Genomic DNA, 19,652 nt, shown 5'->3' on the forward strand with positions numbered 1-19,652 from the left:
GTTTGGTCCATAATCCCTCCCCCCTGAACCCATCCATGTCTCAATGTTTCTTCAATGATGAAATTGTACTCGCTTCCATCGTGACAGTTCCAGACCCTCACCACCCTGTGTGTGAATAAATTGTTCCCTCTGATCCCTTTGGTATCTCTCCCCTTAAACCTGTCCCCTCTAGATTTAGACTCCCCGACAATGGGGGAAAGCTAACTGCCTTACCTATGCCTCTCATGGTTTTATAGACCTCTGTCAGGTCACCCCCTCAGTCTCCGAAGCCCCAGGGATAAAAGCCCCAACCTAACCAGCCTCTCCTTTTAACTCAAACCCTCCAATCCATGCAGCATCTTAGTAAATTTTTTCTGCACTCTTTCTAGTTTAATCATCTCCTATCTATAGTCGGGTGACCAGAACTGTACGCAGTATTCCAAATGTGGTCTCATCAATGTCTAGTTCAAAGATGAACCAACTCCTGTACTCGATGATGAAATGCTGGAACAGTCCCATGTGGGAGTCTAAAGGCTCAATCAGGATTCACATCCCCACTGGAACCTTTTGTGATATTAAGAAAGAGAGAAACTGTCTCAGGGAGACACAAAATTTGCAAACGGAACAACATTCAGGAGTGAAATTCAGAAAGGTGTCTTCCAATGAGGAACAATCCAGAAACTTCCATTGGCTCCATTACAGGTTCAGTTGACCAAGAAATTGTGAACCAATCCCCTCGGACTGTCCGCCATAGCTGAGACAGCCTCAGCCAATCCAAAGCCTTGTTCTTGGCACGTCACCACCTTTCCCCTTAGCCGTGTGGCTCAGTCGTTCCATCAATGAGCCAACGCCAACTCATGGGCTGTGCTGTCGGCCAATGGAGGGAGGGCCCAGGTGAACAGGATGGCCAATGAGAGGCGGGCAGGATTTGGGGCTGGTGCAGCCAATGGCAGGAGGGTTACCTGGGCAGAAGAGGTGAGGTGGCTCAGTGCAGGGAAAGACATGGCTGTGGTCAGACCCTGTCAGAATCACAGTGTCCTTCAGCTTCTGGTGCTGTTGTTACTGTTACAGCAAGGTGAGTACCGGTCAGACTGGAGTCAGACTGATGGAGGGAGCCCAACGCTGAAGGGAGGGAGATGGAGAGAGGGCAGGGAGACAGGAGGAGAGGGCAGGGAGACAGAGAGATGGGGATGGAGAAAACTAGGGTACAGGACAAAATGGAAAAGGCTGAAAGAGCAGATGGAGGTGAAAAGAGAGATCCCTGGGGATAGGTTTGAGAGGGAGATTGAGATGGGAGTAAGGATTGAGAGGGAAAGAGGTAATTGCTGATGGACTGACCCTCCGACAGTGTGGCACTCCCGCAGTACTGACCCACTGACAGTGCAGCACTATCTCAGTAATGTCGCTCCTGTAGTGCAATACTCCCTCAGTACTGACCCTCCAACAGTGCGGCGCTCCCTCAGTACTGACCCACTGACAGTGCAGCGCTATCTCAGTAATGTCCCTCCGGTAGTGCAATACTCCCTCAGTACTGATCCCCTGACAGTGCGGTACTCCCTCAGCACTGACCCTCCGACAGTGCAGCACTCCCTCAGTACTGACCCTCCGACAGTGCGGTGCTCCCTCAGTACTGACCCTCCGACAGTGCGGCACTCCCTCAGTCCTGACCCTCCGACAGTGCGGCACTCCCTCAGTAGTGACCCTCCGACAGTGCGGTGCTCCCTCAGTACTGACCCTTTGACAGTGCGGCTCTCCCTCAGTACTGACTCTCCGACAGTGCGGCGCTCCCTCAGTACTGACCCTCCGACAGTGCGGTGCTCCCTCAGTACTGACCCTCTGACAGTGCGGGGCTCCCTCAGTACTGACCCTCTGACTGTGCGGCGCTCCCTCAGTACTGACCCTCTGACTGTGCGGCCCTCCCTCAGTACTGATCCTCTGATAGTGCAGCACTCCCTCAGTACTGACCCTCCGACAGTGCGGCGCTCCCTCAGTACTGACCCTCCGACAGTGCGGCGCTCCCTCAGTACTGACCTTCCAACAGTGCGGCGCTCCCTCAGTACTGACCCTCTGACTGTGCGGCCCTCCCTGAGTACTGACCCTCTGACTTTGTGGCCCTCCCTCAGTACTGACCCTCCGACAGTGCGGCACTCCCTCAGTACTGACCCTCCGACAGTGCTGTACCTCCTCAGTACTGACCATCCGACAGTGCGGCACTCCCTCAGTACTGACCCTCCGACAGTGCTGTACTCCCTCAGTACTGACTCTCCGTCAGTGCTGTACTCCGTCAGTACTGACCCTCAGTACTTTCACCTTGCTCTCCCACTCTGCCACGTTATCTTCCTGTCCTCCCTGTAGTTGATGTTTCACCATCACACTGTGCCCAACAAGACACTGTTTCCAATATATATCATATCTCAAACTGTCAATGATCAACAGGTCATAACTGAAAGCTGCAAGGACTGTAAGCAGTAACAACAAATTCACTCCCCACAAGATTACACTGAGCAGGGACACAACAGGGCACAGTGTTCAGCTTTTACATTCGGGCAGTGTAGAGGGAGCTTTACTGTATCTGACCACGTGCAACGCCCCTGTCCTGGGAGTGTTTAATGGGGGACAGTTTAAAAGGAGCTTTACTCTGTATCTAACCGTGTGCTGTCCCTGCCCTGGGAGTGTTTGATGGGGACAGTGTAGAGGGAGCTTTTCACAATGTGTTTCTGTGAGCAGGATGGTTTATTTCTCTCTTACTGGATCGTTTTTGGATCGGAAATGCAGAAAGCAGTGAGGACAAGCCAGGATTGTCACCACGTCTGTATCTGTTTGTCTGGAACAGTCTCTCTATCTGAGTCTTTCCTTTTCTCTCTCTGTCGGTCCCTGTCTCTCTGTATCTCTCATTGGTTGGAAATATAATCTGGTTCTCATGTTCTGTGTGACCTGTGACCTCAGGCAGTCCCTCTCACAGCCATCTTACACCCAGTTCCCTTTCATATCTCCTTTCCCTTCCATTGGAGTTGGGCGATGAACGGTTATGTCTGGGTCACTCAGTGATCTAACTACAGCCCACTGCCCTGTTCCCTGCTCTGTCCCTGGTGCAGCATTCCAACGTCACTATGTGTGAGGGTGGGATGGAGACACATGTTACCAGAACATTACCTTCAGACTCTGGATTACCAGCCTGTCCCATTCCCACTGCTCCTCTGTGTCTCTTCCTCTCTGAGTGAAACTGCCTTCAGCGTGGTCTAAAAGCTAATATGGACATGGGTGGAGCTGGAGTACCAGCTCACAGATTAACTCTTCCCTCACTGTAGCCTTTTACATTGATATGACCAAGAATCAGTTGTGTCCAGTCCATCTAACAGTGTCCTGTCTCTCTTCACAGTGCCTCAGTACACACGCGCCAATGTGACCACCAACACTCACAGGGTGGAAGTTCCTAATGGGGGGTGTAAGTATCACATCATTGTGTTGGCTATTGTGGGATTGGGAGGTGGGGAAGAGCACAGACTGGGGATTGAGAGCAGCATTTGCTGCAAACACCTTTGGGCGGTGGGAGGGGAGTGACTCGTGAAAAGGAATCGGAATACTGCAGGTTAACCCCCCCATCAATGTCTCATTTACTCTCTCTGGCATTTATACCCCTTTGTCTCCCTAAAACTTCCTCTGTCCTCTCCAATCCTCCCTACCCCTGAAACCTCCCCTGTCTCTCCAAACCTCACTATTTCTGTAATCCCCTCCAGCCCCGACACCCTCTCTATCTCTGTAACCCCTTCCAGACCCTACACCCCTCCCTATCTCTGTAACCTACTCCAGCCCCGTAAACCTACTGAGTCCGAACTATTGGAGGATTGATGTTCTGAATCACTGAAGCCCTAGAGTGTGGAAACATGCCCTTTGGCCCAACAAGTCCACACCGAGCCTCTGAAGAGGAACTCACTCACATCCATTCCCCTCCCATATTTCTCTACATTTACTCCTGACTGATGCATCTAACCTACACATCCCTGAACACTATGGGGTAATTTAGCATGGCCAATCCACCCTAACCTACACATCCCTGAAAACTATGGGGTAATTTAGCATGGCCAATCCACCCTAACCTACACATCCCTGAACACTATAGGTAATTTCCCATGGCCAATCCACCCTAACCTACACATCCCTGAACACTATGGGTAATTTAGCATGGCCAATCCACCCTAACCTACACATCCCTGAACACTATGGGTAATTTAGCATGGCCAATCCACCCTAACCTGCACATCCCTGAACACTATGGGGTAATTTAGCATGGCCAATCCACCCTAACCTACACATCCCTGAACACTATGGGGTAATTTAGCATGGCCAATCCACCCTAACCTATACATCCCTGAACACTATGGGGTAATTTAGCATGACCAATCCACCCTAATCTACACATCCCTGAACACTATGGGGTAATTTAGCATGGCCAATCCACCCTAACCTACACATCCCTGAACACTATGGGGTAATTTAGCATGGCCAATCCACCCTAACCTACACATCCCTGAACACTATGGGGTAATTTAGCATGGCCAATCCACCCTAACCTATACATCCCTGAACACTATGGGGTAATTTAGCATGACCAATCCACCCTAATCTACACATCCCTGAACACTATGGGGTAATTTAGCATGGCCAATCCACCCTAACCTACACATCCCTGAACACTATGGGGTAATTTAGCATGGCCAATCCACCCTAACCTACACATCCCTGAACACTATGGGGTAATTTAGCATGGCCAATCCACCCTAACCTATACATCCCTGAACACTATGGGGTAATTTAGCATGGCCAATCCACCCTAACCTACACATCCCTGAACACTATGGGGTAATTTAGCATGGCCAATCCACCCTAACCTACACATCCCTGAACACTATAGGTAATTTCCCATGGCCAACCCACCCTAACCTGCACATCCCTAGACACTATGGCCAATTTAGCATGGCCAACTTTCACATTCCTGGTCACGATGGGTAATTTATGGGTAATCTTCAGACTGTGGGAGGAAACTGGAGCACCTGGAAGAAACCCACGCACGTGTGGAGAATGTGCAAACTCCACGCAGACAGTCACCTGAGGATGGGATCAAACCTGGGTCCCTGGTGCTGAGAGGCAGCAGTGCTAACCACTGAGCCACTGTACCACTCTTAATGGAACATCACTTCTGCAGATGTGACCTTATCTCTGTCCCTCCCCCCTCCAGCTGCTGTCCTTACATGCCTGTACTCGCCTGAGTATGGACTGAACCCTCAGATCGATTGGAGATTGGTTCGAACGGATGGTTCTATGGATGTAATGGCCTCAGACAACCGTCCAACACGTGAGTCTGTCTCTGTCACAACCCTTACACAATCTGTAGGGCATCTGGTCAGGGCAAGCTGTTACCTTCAGCTCTGTCTGTGGACAATCGCTCTCCTTCTGTCTGTCACTGCTCCTTGTCACATCTCTCTCTCTCACACCCTCTCTGTCTCTCTCCCCCTATCTCCCTCTCTCCCTTTCTCTCTCTCTCTGTCCCTCACACTCCCTTCTCTCTTGTTTTCCCGCACTCACTCTCTCTCTCTCTGCCTCCCTTCGTTTTTTATCTACTTCGGTCTCTTTTCACCTTCTCCCTTCCCTTTTCTCTTTCTAACGTCCAGTGAGCCTGACGTCGGTGATGGGCACGTTGTAGGAGGGAATCCTGAGGGACAGAATGTACATGTATTTGGAAAGGCAAGAACTGATTATGGATAGTCAACATGGCTTTGTGCATGGAAAATCATGTCTCACAAACTTGATTAAATTTTTTTGAAGAAGTAACAAAGAGGTTGATGAGGGCAGAGAGGTAGATGTGATCTATATGGACTTCAGTAAGGCGTTCCACATGAGAGACTGGTTAGCAAGGTTAGATCTCACAGAATACAGGGAGAACTAACCATTTGAATACAGAACTGGCTCAAAAGTAGAAGATGGAGGGTGGTGGTGGAGGGTTGTTTTTCAGTCTGGAGGCCTGTGACCAGTGGAGTATCACAAGGATCGGGGCTGGGCCCTCTACATTTTGTGATTTACATAAATGATTTGGATGTGAGCAGAAGAGGTACAGTTAGTAAGTTTGCAGATGACACCAAAATTGGAGGTGTACTGGACAGCGAAGAAGGTTACCTCAGATTACAACGGGATCTTGACCAGATGGGCCAATGGGCTGAGAAGTGGCAGATGGAGTTTAATTCAGATAAATGCGAGGTGCAGCATTTTGCGAAAGCAAATCTTAGCAAGACTTATACTCTTAATGGTCAGGTCTTGGGTGCGTTGCTGAACAAAGGGACCTTGGAGTGCAGGTTCATAGCTCCTCGAAAGTGCAGTCGCAGGTAGATAGGATAGTGAAGAGGGCATTTGGAATGCTTTCCCTTGACAAGTCAGAGTATTGAATACAGGAGTTGTGAGGTCATGTTGCGGCTGTACAGGACATTGGTTAGGCCACTGTTGGAATAATGCGTGCAATTCTGGTCTCCTTCCTATCGGAAAGATGTTGTGAAACTTGAAAGGTTCAGAAAAGATTTACAAGGATGTTGCCGGGGGTGGTGGGTTTGAGCTACAGAGGGAGGCTGAACAGGCTGGGGCTGTTTTCCCTGGAGCATCGGAGGCTGAGGGGTGATCTTATAGAGGTTTATAAAATCATGAGGGGCATGGATAGGATAAATAGACAAAGTCTTTTCCCTGGGGTGGGGGAGTCCAGAACTAGACGGGCATAGGTTTAGGGTGAGAGGGGAAAGATATAAAAGAGACCTAAGGGGCAACTTTTTCACACAGAGGGTGGTACGTGTGTGGAATGAGTTGCCAGAGGATGTGGTGGAGGCTGGTACAATGACAGCATTTAAGAGGCATTTGGATGGGTATATGAATAGGAAGGGTTTGGAGGGATATGGGTCGGATACTGGCAGGTGGGACAAGGTTGGGTTGGGATATCTGTTTCCATGCTTTACATCTCTATGATTCTCTGATTCCTGCTCTCTCTCTCTCTCTCTCTCTCTTCTTAGACCCCCCCACACACACTCCCCACTCCCGACACCTCATTCTCTTGTCTCTCCTCTCATTTGTTCCTTCTTGGCTTTCTCTCAACTTTTTCCCTTTTGCTGTCCTTTCTCTCTCTCGCTTTTGCATTCCGTCCGTCTCTCTTCCTCTCTCTTTCACCATCTCTCCTTCTCACTCCCTTCTCCATCTCAGGCTCCTGTTTGTCTCTCCCTCTGACTTTCGCACCCTCTCCCTCTCTCTCTCACTTTCGCTCTCTTTTCTCTGTCCCACCCCACCTCTCTCTCCCCTCCCATCTCTCTCTTGCCAGTGCCTCTCTCTCCCCTGCACCTCACCTGTGTCTTTCTCTCCACTGACTCTCTCTCCCCTCCTGTCTCTCTCTCTCCGCCCCCGTCCCTCTCTCCCCTCCTGTCTCTCTCCCTCACCGTCTTTCTCTCCCCTCCTATCTCTCTGTCCATCTCTCTCTCTTTTAGACACGTGATGACTGTTCCTCTCTCACAGGGCCCTTTAAAGATCGGATTGACGTTGTGACGAATGGTCTCTACATAAGGAATGTGTTTCCTTACGACAGTGGGACATACACGTGTAAGGTGACCTCCCAGTATAGGAAACGCACTGACCGGGTGGAGATCCAGCTCCATGTGAATGGTATGTGACGGCTGCTCTAAGGGTGAGGAGCTCTTGGACACAGGACAGTTTGGGACACTGTGGAATTGGGGAAGTTTCCAGTTCCGTCCCAACAATTTCAGATGTGGGGCTGAATTAAGTTTGGTTTAAGTCACCCTTGGGTAAGACACGGGGTTGTGGGTCAGCAGGTCCTGCAATGTGAACATACCCTGGTGTCTGTCTGACCAAGAGTAGTGGGGAACTACCACAGAGTCTCACTGGGACAGGCACTGAGTACAACCAACATCCTCTTTATCATACAGTGGAGGTCCCTCACAGTCAGGAAGTACCACAGAGTCTCACCGGGACAGGCACTGAGTACAACCAACATCCTCTTTATCGTACAGTGGAGGTCCCTCACAGTCAGGAAGTACCACAGAGTCTCACCGGGACAGGCACTGAGTACAACCAACATCCTCTTTATCGTACAGTTCGGACCAAGCACCAGGTTAGTCAGAGTTAGTCACTGCAGCCAGGAGGGAGATAGACGGGGACATCTCACCCTCTCAACAGAGCACAACACTTCATTAATGCAATAATAAAGAGGGAAGCTCCCTCTACACTGTCTAGTCTCCCAGGACAGAGACAGATGGGCATTAGATACAGCGTAAAGCTCCCCATACACTTTCCCCATCAAACACTCCCAGGACAGGGACAGCACGGAATTAGATACAGAGTAAAGCTCTCTCTACACAGTCCCCATCACTCACTCCCAGGACAGGGACAGTACAGGGTTGAAGTGTCTGCTACATTCTGTTGAGATCAATCCTCTGTTTCTTGACAGCACCTCCGAGTGAACCTTTCTCTGTGATCGCTGATAATCCCATCATCACCACAAGGCGTGGAACACGTAAGTGAGACATTGGTGTGAGAGTGTTCGGGAGAGGTCGGAAGATGTGGGGGATGGAGAGGGAGTGCAGGTAGGGAGCCATATTGGTGAGGATCACAGCACACAGTCCCATCTCTGTAACCTCCGCCAACCCCTCAACCTCTGCATCCCTCCCTATCTCTGTAACCCCCTCCAGCCCCTACAACCTTCCCTATCTCTGTAACCTCCTCCAATCTCTACAACCCTCCCTATCTCTGTAACCTCCTCCAACCTCTACACCCCCTCCCTATCTCTGCAACCCGCTCCTGCCCATCCACCCCCTCCCGATCTCTGTAACCACCTCCTGCCCCTGCACCCCCTCCCGATCACTGTAACCCTCTCCAGCCCCTACACCCCCTCCCTATCTCTGTAACCCTCTCCAGCCCCTACACCCCCTCCCTATCTCTGTAACCTCCTCCAGCCCCTACACACATCTCTTTATCTGTAACCCCCTCCAGCCCCTGCACCCCCTCCCTATCTCTGTAACCTCCTCCAGCCTCTCCACCCCTCCCTATCTCTGTAACCCCCTCCAGCCTCTACAACCCTCCCTATCTCTGTAACCCCCTCCAGCCCCTACACCCCCTCCCTATCTCTGTAACCTCCTCCAGCCTGTACATCCCTCCCTATCTCTGTAACCCCCTCCAGCCCCTACACCCCCTCCCTATCTCTGTAACCTCCTCCAGCCTGTACATCCCTCCCTATCTCTGTAACCTCCTCCAGTCCCTACATCGCTCTCTATCTCTGTAACCACCTCCAGCCCCTACACCCCCTCCCTATCTCTGTAACCCCCTCCAGCCCCTACACCCCCTCCCTATCTCTGTAACCTCCTCCAATCTCTACATCGCTCTCTATCTCTGTAACCACCTCCAGGCCCAAACCTATCCCAATCTCTGTGAACCCCTACAGCCCCTACAGCCCTTACTGTCAATGTAACCCCCTCCATCCCTGTACCCCTCCCTATCTCTGAAACCCCCTCCAGCCCCTACACCCCCTCCCTATCTCTGTAACCCCCACAAGCCCCTACACCCCCTCCCTATCTCTGTAACCCCCTCCAGCCCCTACATCCCCTCCCTATCTCTGTAACCCCCTCCAGCCCCTACATCCCCTCCCTATCTCTGTAACCCCCTCCAGCCCCTACACCCCCTCCCTATCTCTGTAACCCCCTCCAGCCCCTACACCCCCTCCCTATCTCTGTAACCCCCTCCAGCCCCGTACCCCTCCCTATCTCTGTAACCCCCTTCAGCCCCTACACTCCCTCCCTGTCTCTGTAACCCCCTCCAGCTCCATTCCCCTCCCTACCTCTGTAATTTCCTCTTCATCACATCTTGCCACCACCCGCTTAAATTGTTGTGCCCACCCTGAGGGATTGTGGGGGGAATGTGCTGCCTGAGATGGTTTGTTGATTCCCTGTGACTCGTTGGCATCCCACCCCCACCTACCGTTGTGTTGGGTGCCAGTGCGGCATTGTCTCTGGAGAGGCTTTGGGTGATTTTCATTCCTCTCTCTCCTTCCTCCAGCCGCTGACCTTCTGTGCCGTCACTCGCCTGGCTTTGGGCCTAATCCTGATGTGGCGTGGGTATTCATAAAGCAAGATGGTTCCAGAGAACTGGTATACAACAATGGCCAGGTCATTGGTAGGTCTTTCTCCTTCGTGACTCCCATCCACATGCTGCTCCCATAACCCCCTCCGTGTTGGTCTCCCTGAACCCACAGTGAGATGTTTAACAGGAAGAGAGTGAGACACGCTCTGTTCATTCTCCCTCTCCCAAAACACCCTGTGGAAGTTTCCAACAACATAGAATCCCTACAGTGTGAAAACAGGCCATTCTGTATAACAACTCCACAACGAACCACAAAAAAGCTTCCCAGCCATCCGCATCCTTGTATTCCCAATGGTCAATCCACCATAACCTACATATCCCGGGAGACTATAGGTAATTTAGCATGGCCAATCCACCATAACTGAAACATCCCTGGACATTATGGGTAACTTAGCACCATCAATCCACCCTAACCTGCACATCACTGGACACGATCAGTAATTTAGCATGGCCAATCCACCTAACCTATACATCCCTGGACACAATGGGTAATTTAGCATGGCCAATCCTCCCTAACCTGTACATCCCTGGACACTATGGGTAATTTAGCACGGTCAATCCACCCTAACCAGCACATCCCTGTACACGAGAGGTTATTTAGCACTGGCTAATCCACCCTAACCTACACAGTCTTGGACATTGTGGGTCAATTAGCATGACCAATTCACCCTAAGGTGAACATCCCTAAATACTATGGGTTATTTAGCACTGGCCAGTCCACCCGAACCTGCACATTCCTTGGCACTTTGGGTTTGTACCACTGGGTGAGAATGAGGACTGCAGATCCTGGAGATCAGTGTCAATATTAGAGTGGTGCTGGAAAAGCACAGCAGGTCAGGCAGTATCTAATCTTGCCCCAGAATTTCCCACTGGCCAATCCACCTTAACCTGCACGTCCCTGCACACAATTGGGAAATTTAGCATGGCCAATCCACCCTAAAATGCAAATCTTTGGACTGTGGGACGAAATCGGAGCACCGATACGGGGAAAATGTGCAAACTCCACACAGACAGGTGCCAGAGGGTGGAATCAAACCCAGGTCCCTGGCACCATGAGGCAGCGGTGCTAACCACTGAGCCACTGTGCCAACCACATTATACTCCAAAATGTGGCACCATTTATATTATCTCTTGCAACCTTAAAACAAACTGGAGCCTGGGTATCATAGATGTAGCTTCACAGCTGCCTGTAACCTCTAAAATATCACATTGCTCAGGTATATAAGGGTCTGGGGTGACAAGTTTCTTTAAGTAGAGTGCCATGCTTCAGGTGACCTCGGCTGTGATGGAGTACGGGAACTTTATTCCATCAGTGACTATAACCATGAGTGTATCTGTGAGACTGGAGAAAACATCCCCCTTTCTCTCAAAGGCTACAATCCATCCCAACTAATGGCTGTCCTTCAGCACATCTTGTTCACTCATTCATTGCTCAGCAAGTTTCATTCTTTTACTCACTCGTGGGATGGTACATCGCTGGTGTTTATTACATCCCTTGTTGTCCTAGTTACAAGGTAACATGGGATTTCAAAGTTCAACATAGAGTCAGAGAGCGGTACAGCACGGAAACAGACCCTTCAGTCCAACTCGTCAAGCCAGCCAGAGATCCGAAATTAATCTAATCCCTTTTTCCAGCACTTAGCCCATTTCTCTCGAAATCCTTCTTATTCATGTACCCATGCAGACATATTTTAAATGTTGGCTTTGTACCAGCCTTCCTCTGGCAGCTTATTCCATATGTGCATTACCCTCTGTTTGAAAAAGATGCCCCTTTGGTCCAGTTTAAATCTTGCCCCCTCTCTCTAAACCTATGCCCTCTAGTTCTGGGCTCGCCCACGCCAGGGAGAGCACCTTGTCTATTTACTCCAGCCATACCCTTCATGATTTTATAAACCTCTATAAGGTCACCCTTCAGCCTCCAACGCTCCAGGGAAAACAGCCCCAGCCTGTTCAGCCTCTCCCTGCAGCTCAGATCCTCCAACCCTGGCAACATCCTTTCACAACATCCTTCCGATAGGAAGGAGACCAGGATTGCATGCAATATTCCAACAGTGGCCTAACCGATGTCCTGTACAGCATAAATGAGCTCTCAGCATCTATACTCAATACTCTGACCATTCAGGGAAAGCATACCAAACGCTGCCTTCACTGTCCTATCTCACTATGACTTTACTATCAAGGAGCAATGAATTTGCATTGGAACGTGTCTTTGTTCAGCTCCCCTCCCTAGGACCTTACCATTAAGTGTATACGTCCTGCTCTGATTTGCTTTTCCAAAATGCAGCACCTCACATTGATCTGAATTAAACTCCATCTGCCACTTCTCAGCCCATTGGCCCATCTGGTCAAGATCCCACTGTAATCTGAGGTCACCTTTTTCGCTGTCCACTACACCTCCAGTTTTGTTGTCATCTGCAAACTGACTGACCATACTTCCTATGTTCATATCCAAATCATTTATACCAATGATGAAAAGTAGAGCACCCAGCACCGATCCTTGTGGCTCTCCACTGGTCGCAGGCCTCCAGTCTGAAAAACAACCCTCCACCACCACCCTCTGTCTTCTCCCTTGGAACCAGTTTGTATCCAAATGGCTAGTTGTCCCTGTATGTTGTGTGTTCTACAGTGAGACCGATCCTCTGTATCTGTTACAGACCTTGTTGCTTTCCCGACCCTGACAGCGATAGTGACAGCACATCATTGTGACTTCAATTGTTGCTGTCTCCGTTCTTAAGGATAATGGCCTTTCACTTCCCCAGCAACTCTCTCCTGAAGGATTGAACCGGTTCAGAGACAATGATGAACTCAATCACTCTCTGCAGGAGTGGAATGTAATCTGCTGCTGGACCTGTTTGAGATCTCCTGCCACCGTTAACAGCAGATCCCTCCTTCTTGTTCTCTCTCCACTCTTTTCAGAGAAGTACAGAAAGCGGATCCAAAGATTTCCCTGGGGTCTCCGTATCAATGAGACCAGTGTAAAGGACAATGGGATTTACAAATGCATGGTGTCTTCCCAGGATGGGAGTCACACTGATGAGGCTGAAATCACTCTCAATATGAGACGTAAGTGATGGGGGTGGGGTAGCTGGGGATGGGAAGGTGGAGGAAATGGGGAATTGAAGCTGTTCCATTTTGTGACATCGATATCAAGAAGTGAGCTCCTGAGCTTTAGAGATGTACAGCATGGGACTAGACCCTTCAGTCTAACTCGTCCATGCTGACCAGATATCCCAAACTAATCTACTCCCATGTGCCAGCACTTGGCCCATATCCCTCTAAACCCTTCCTATTCATATACCCATCTAGATGCCTTTGAAATGTTGTAATTGTACCAGCCTCCACCACTTCCTCTGGCAGCTCAGTCCATACACGTACCATTCTCTCCGTGAAAAAGTTGTCCCTCAGGTCCTTTATGTACCTTTCCTCCTTCACCTTTGACCCCCAGTTCTGAACTCACTCTCCCCAGGAAAAATACCTTGTCTATTTCTCCTTTTCATGCCCCTCGTCGCTTTAGAAACCTTTATCAGGTCACCGTTCAACCTCCAACACTCCAGGGTAAACCTCTCCCTGTAGATCAAACCCTTCAACCCTGGCAACATCCTTGTGAATCATTTGTGATTGCTTTCAAGTTTCACAACATCCTGGCTATAGCAGGGAGACCAGAATTGCACACAATATTCCAAAAGTGGCCTTATCAATGTCCTGTACAGGTACAACATGACTATAGCCAACCCCTATAGCCAGTGCACTGACCAATATAGGAAAGTATGTAAAATGCCACCTTCACTATCCTATCTACCTGTGATTCCAGTTTCAGTGATCTATGACCCTGTACCCCCTAAGTCTCTTTGTTCAACAACACTCCCCTTATTGGAGATGAACATTGTGTGTGATACGTTTTGGTGATGTCACAGTCTCATCACATGATCAGCATCTTCACACACAATTCATACGGTGATGTCACCGCTCGCTGGAGCCCCATTGGCTGCAAAACATTTGCAAATCTCCTCATGGTCAGGGACAGCAATTAGTGGATGTACTTCATTGAAACAACCTGCTCTTTATTATAGAGCTTTAGCTCTAACTACATCCCTGTGAGGCAGACCGCACTGCAGACAGGCAGGGGAGACCTGGGCACATGTCTCCTTCCCCCCCATCAGGGCCCAGCATTTAAAATAAAGCATTGCATGGCAATCGGTTAGATACAGAGTAAAGCTCCCTCTACACTGTCCACCATCAAGCACTCACAGGACAGGGCCAGCACTGGGTTAGATACAGAGTAAAGCTCCCTCTACACACTTCCCCATCAAACACTGACAGGATATGGGCAGTACTGGGTTGGAGTAAAGCTTCCTGTACCCTGATGTCTGTGATTATATTCCAGGATCCAGACACTAAATGCTGAATTGTTGTGTGGATTCTCCAGGAATGAAGATGAGGAATCTCTGAACACAGACGGTGTCTGAACAGACAATATCCCAGACCGCCCTCTGAACCATGACCCAAAACTGAAACTTGACCCCAGTCCCATTTTCCCAAACCCTGATGTTTTCCCTGGACTTACATCATCTCCCAGGCCGTCTCCCAACAGGAATCCAAATCCTGATGCTGTGTATCCAAAGGAGATTACACCCCCATCTCCCAAATCCCGAGAGGATAACATCAAATTGATCCTATCGAGATTTCTAAATCCCCTCCCGCTTCCCACTTGTTGAGATTTCCAGAATAATTCCCAATGCGAGGCTACACTCGTTCCTGTATTTACCGTCTGTTACGGAATATTCTCTCAATAAAGTTCCACAAGACACACGACTGGAGTGGGAAAGTGTGACTGAATGTGTAATAGCTCACCTGGGTACACACCCTGGGAATGAAGACCCTGCTGTTCTCTGGGTTATCACAAATGTTAAAGATGTGATAGGAGTGGGCAGAATTCCCCAAATTCCCTGTCTTTCAGACCCTGGCTGACAGAAAGCCCAGAGATAGTCTCTGTAATTATAAGGATTCCCTATTTATTCAAAGTGAATAGACTCTAGTTATAGAGAAACAAACATGAGTATCATCAAGTTAAACTTCTCACCCCTTTGTAAATATATGCACACAGACACATACACATTCACAGGGACGGACACACACAGACTCTCATGGACGCACACACTCTCTAGCTACAGAGAAACAAACATAAATCCATTGATGAGCTAAAACTGTGACCCCTTGGTAAAAATACACACGCACACACACACACACACACACACACACACACACACACAGAGTCACAATCTCCAAATACTCACACTTCCTCACACACGCTCATTCTCCCCTACATTCACTGTCCCACACACACTCTCTCTCCTACACACACACACTCTGCCCCACACACACTCTTTGACACTAACTTTGTCACAGACTCAGAAATACACAGACAGACACACTCCCTTGCATGCACTCACTTTCACACGCGCACACTCTCACACACACATGCAGTCTCTCTCTCAAATACAAACACACACACACAGCCACATCTTCTAACACCTGCAGAGGCACAGTCTCACACACTTTTTAACACATACTCTTGCGTGTACATACATGCATGCACACACACTCATACACACAAATAAAAATACACAACCATCGATCGGGAAAGAAATCTGGGTGCTATGCATGGAGGGGAAATTGCGAGAGCTGTTTCCTGATCTCTGATCACAGGATTTGATGAGATTGTGGATTGGAATGCTGCTTCCCTACCATCTTCCCTGGGATACTTTCACTGGTATTACATGATACACTGGATAGCTGTCTGACAATTTGAAAGAAAAGTCTCTGATTTACTAAATTTTCAGGCACTGCTTACAGCAACTGCTGAAAGCAAACTCGAGTTCTCCAGCCCTAACATGGTTTCACCTGCACAGTCATGAAGGGTCTCATACTGTCTCTAACGTACAAGCTTGTCTGACATGTAACGAGGAGCAACCTCCTCTGCTGTAACCTCACCTCACCCTGGACACTCATATACCTGAGAAGGAACTTCTTGTGTCCATTGGTTACCTGTAATGCACGTCTGATGGATCTTTCAATACCACCATGTCCACACTCGTTTTTTTCCAATTACGGGAGCTGATGTAAATGTTTCCGTCTTGTATAGAGCATCCTATTGGATAGCCACTTGCACCACGGTAACAGCAGACTGTCTCCAATAAGAACTTTGACGGTAGATATTTGGAAAACTAATTGAAGGCCAACTGGACAACATCTTGGTCAACAAAGTTTTTGTGAGCAGCATCATTTTCTGAGAGTGGCAATATCTGTAGAGAGTTAGAGATAAGGCATTAAACAGAGCTCATTTCTTGTTGATTTGAATGTAAATTTTTTGACGGTAAAAGAAATTTCTAAGTTTGCTTTATTCTGGAAAAAAATACGCAGCTGTGGGGCACATCTGAGATGCAACGTGAAATGGTGCTGAGAGAAGTAGAGAAGTTAGAACATTCTCTTCCTGAGAGTTGGGAGGTAATAACTAACTCTCAGTGCTGTAGACACAAAGTCTGTGTCCTTATAGAATTTTAATCCTCACCAATTTCTGAGAGTGTGCCTTCGGTGTTCCAATTGGACATTTTTAAGACAGAATAATGGACAAAGAAACCTCAGCACGGGCTGGGCATCTAGTGATGCCCCTTATTGAATAACAATCGTTCAAGCAGTCTACACCATTCTAGTTTAATTACCAAACGATGGATGAACCCAGGAAAGGAGCTCCAATGTAGCCCTTGCCATCAGCAAAGAGGGGATTTGCGTGATTTTAAAATAAACTGGTCTTTTCATGCTCTGTCAGAAAAGTTCAGAATGACTGGAAAGTTCTTTAATATCAGCGCAGGGTAAGAATTCATTCCTAAATTCACAGGCACTACACACCTCCCTATCTCTGTAACCCCCAGCCCCTACACCACTCCCTATCTCTGTTAACCCCCAGCCCCTACACCCCTCCCTGTCTCCGTAACCCCCTCCAGCCCTACACCCCTCAATATCTCCAAAACCTCATCCAGCGCCTACACCCCCTCTCTATCCCTGTAACCCCCTCCAGCCCCTACACCCGCTCCCTATCTCTGTTAACCCCCAGCCCCTACACCCCTCCCTTTCTCTGTTAACCCCCAGCCCCTACACCCCTCCCTGTCTCCGTAACCCCCTCCAGCCCCTACACCCCCTCCCTATCTCTGTAACCCCCTACACACCCTCCCTATCTCTGTAACCCCCTCCAGCCCGTACACCCCTCCCTATCTCTGTAACCCCTTCCAGCCCCTACACCCCCTCCCTATCACTGTAACCCCCTCCAGCCCCTACACTCCCTCCCTGTCTCTGTAACCCCCTCCAGCCCCTACACCACTCCCTATCCCTGTAACCCCCTCCAGCCCCTACATCCCCTCCCTATTCCTGTAACCCCCTCCAGCCCTTACACCCCTCCCTATCTCTGTAACCCCCTCCAGCCCCTACACCCCCTCCCAATCTCTGTAACCCCCTCCAGCCCCTACACCCCCTCCCTATCTCTGTAACCCCCCTCCAGCCCCTAAACCCCCTCCCTATCTCTGTAACCCCCTCCAGCCCCTACACCCCCTCCCAATCTCTGTAACCCCCTCCAGCCCCTACACCCCCTCCCTATCTCTGTAACCCCCTCCAGCCCCTACACGCCCTCCCTATCTCTGTAACCCCCTCCAGCCCCTACACCCCCTCCCTGTCTCTGTAACCCCCTCCAGCCCCTAAACCCCCTCCCTATCCCTGTAACCCCCTCCAGCCCCTACACCCCTCCCTATCTCTGTAACCCCCTCCAGCCCCTACACCCGCTTCCTATCTCTGTAACCCCCTCCTGCCCCTACACCCCCCTCCCTATCTCTGTAACCCCCTCCAGCCCCTACACCCCATCCCTATCTCTGTAACCCCCTCCAGCCCCTACACCCCCTCCCTATCTCTGTAACCCCCTCCAGCCCCTACACCACTCCCTATCTCTGTAACCCCCCTCCAGCCCCTACACCCCCCTCCCTATCTCTGTAACCCCCTCCAGCCCCTACACCCCCTCCCTATCTCTTTAACCCCCTCCAGCCCCGACAGTCTGTCCATATCTATAACCCCCTCCAGCCCCTACACACTGTCCCTATCTCTGTAACCCAACCCCACCCCCCCGGTCCCCCCAGCCCCTACACCTCTCTCTATCTCTGTAATTTCCTATCGGCCACATCCGAGAGGATGGTGTATTTTGAAGGCTAGATCATTGGTAGGTTTTTCTCCTTCGTGACTACCATCCACATGCCGCACTCATAGCCCCCTGTGTGTTGGACTCCCTGAACTCACAGTGAGCTGTTTAACAGGAAGAGGGTGTGACACGTTCTGTATATTGTCCTTCTCTCAAAACACCCAAGGGCCCTGCGGGAATTGGTCAACAACACAGAATCCCTATTGTGTGGAAACAGGTCATTCAGCCCAACAGCTCCATCCCTGTATTCCCCATGGTTAATCCCTGGAGACTATGGGGTAATTTAGCATGGCCAATCCACCCTAACCTGCACATCCCTGAGCACTATGGGTAATTTAGCATGGCCAATCCACCCTAACCTACACATCCCTGAACACTATGGGTAATTTAGCATGGCCAATCCACCCTAACCTACACATCCCTGAGCACTATGGGTAATTTAGCATGGCCAATCCACCCTAACCTGCACATCCCTGAACACTATGGGTAATTTAGCATGGCCAATCCACACTAACCTGCACATCCCTGAACACTATATGTAATTTAGCATGGCCAATTCACCCTAACCTACACATCGCTGAACACTATATATAATTTAGCACAGCCAATCCACCCTAAAATGCAAATCCCTGAACATTATGGGCTTATTTTGCACTGGCCAATTCACCCAAACCTGAACATGTTTGGATTTTGGGAGGAAACAGGAGCACCCGGTGGGAATCCCCGTAGAAACGAGGAGAATGTGCAAACTCCACACAGACAGTCACCCGAAGGTGGAATCAAACCCAGGTCCCTGGCACCGTTAGGAGCGGTGCTAACCACTGAGTCACTGGGCCTACCATGTTATATTCCAAAATGGGGCACCATTTATATTGTCCCTTGCAACCTTAACACACACTGTCGTCTGGATATTGTAGATATAGCTTCACAGCTGTCTGTAACCTCTAAAACATTACATTGCTCAGGTATATAAGTGTCTGGGGTGACAGGTTTCTTTTAGTAGAGTGCCATGCTTCAGGTGACCTGGATGTGATGGAGTACGGGAACTTTATTCCATCAGTGACCATAACCATGAGTGTATCTGTGAGACTGGAGAAAACATCCCCCTTTCTCTCAAAGGCTACAATCCATCCCAACTAATGGCTGTCCTTCAGCACATCTTGTTTATTCATTCATTGCTCAGCAAGTTTCATTCTTTTACTCACTCGTGGGACGGTACATCGCTGGTGTTTATCATATCCCTTGTTGCCCTAGTTACAAGGTA

The 19,652-nt window shown here is 49.6% G+C and overlaps 1 protein-coding gene and 1 long non-coding RNA gene across 2 annotated transcripts in view; one reads left to right on the plus strand and one right to left on the minus strand.

Annotated features, from left to right (window-relative positions):
* LOC140468594 (junctional adhesion molecule A-like) overlaps nucleotides 1–14,964 on the plus strand; it is a 103,742-nt gene extending 88,778 nt beyond the window's left edge. The window contains exons 5-11 of the mRNA XM_072564690.1: nucleotides 3,359–3,424; nucleotides 5,216–5,332; nucleotides 7,519–7,665; nucleotides 8,468–8,533; nucleotides 10,069–10,185; nucleotides 13,069–13,215; nucleotides 14,537–14,964. Of these exons, the coding sequence (XP_072420791.1) occupies nucleotides 5,299–5,332; nucleotides 7,519–7,665; nucleotides 8,468–8,533; nucleotides 10,069–10,185; nucleotides 13,069–13,215; nucleotides 14,537–14,550 (525 nt within the window). The 5' untranslated portion in view covers nucleotides 3,359–3,424; nucleotides 5,216–5,298 and the 3' untranslated portion in view covers nucleotides 14,551–14,964. The remainder of the gene's footprint in view (nucleotides 1–3,358; nucleotides 3,425–5,215; nucleotides 5,333–7,518; nucleotides 7,666–8,467; nucleotides 8,534–10,068; nucleotides 10,186–13,068; nucleotides 13,216–14,536) is intronic.
* The window catches only part of LOC140468595 (uncharacterized), a 158,010-nt gene that overhangs the window by 100,203 nt on the left and 38,155 nt on the right, over nucleotides 1–19,652 (minus strand). The window lies entirely within an intron of this gene.

The sequence above is a fragment of the Chiloscyllium punctatum genome, chromosome 47 (genome assembly GCF_047496795.1).
Source record: "Chiloscyllium punctatum isolate Juve2018m chromosome 47, sChiPun1.3, whole genome shotgun sequence".
NCBI classification, from domain to species: Eukaryota; Metazoa; Chordata; class Chondrichthyes; order Orectolobiformes; family Hemiscylliidae; genus Chiloscyllium; species Chiloscyllium punctatum.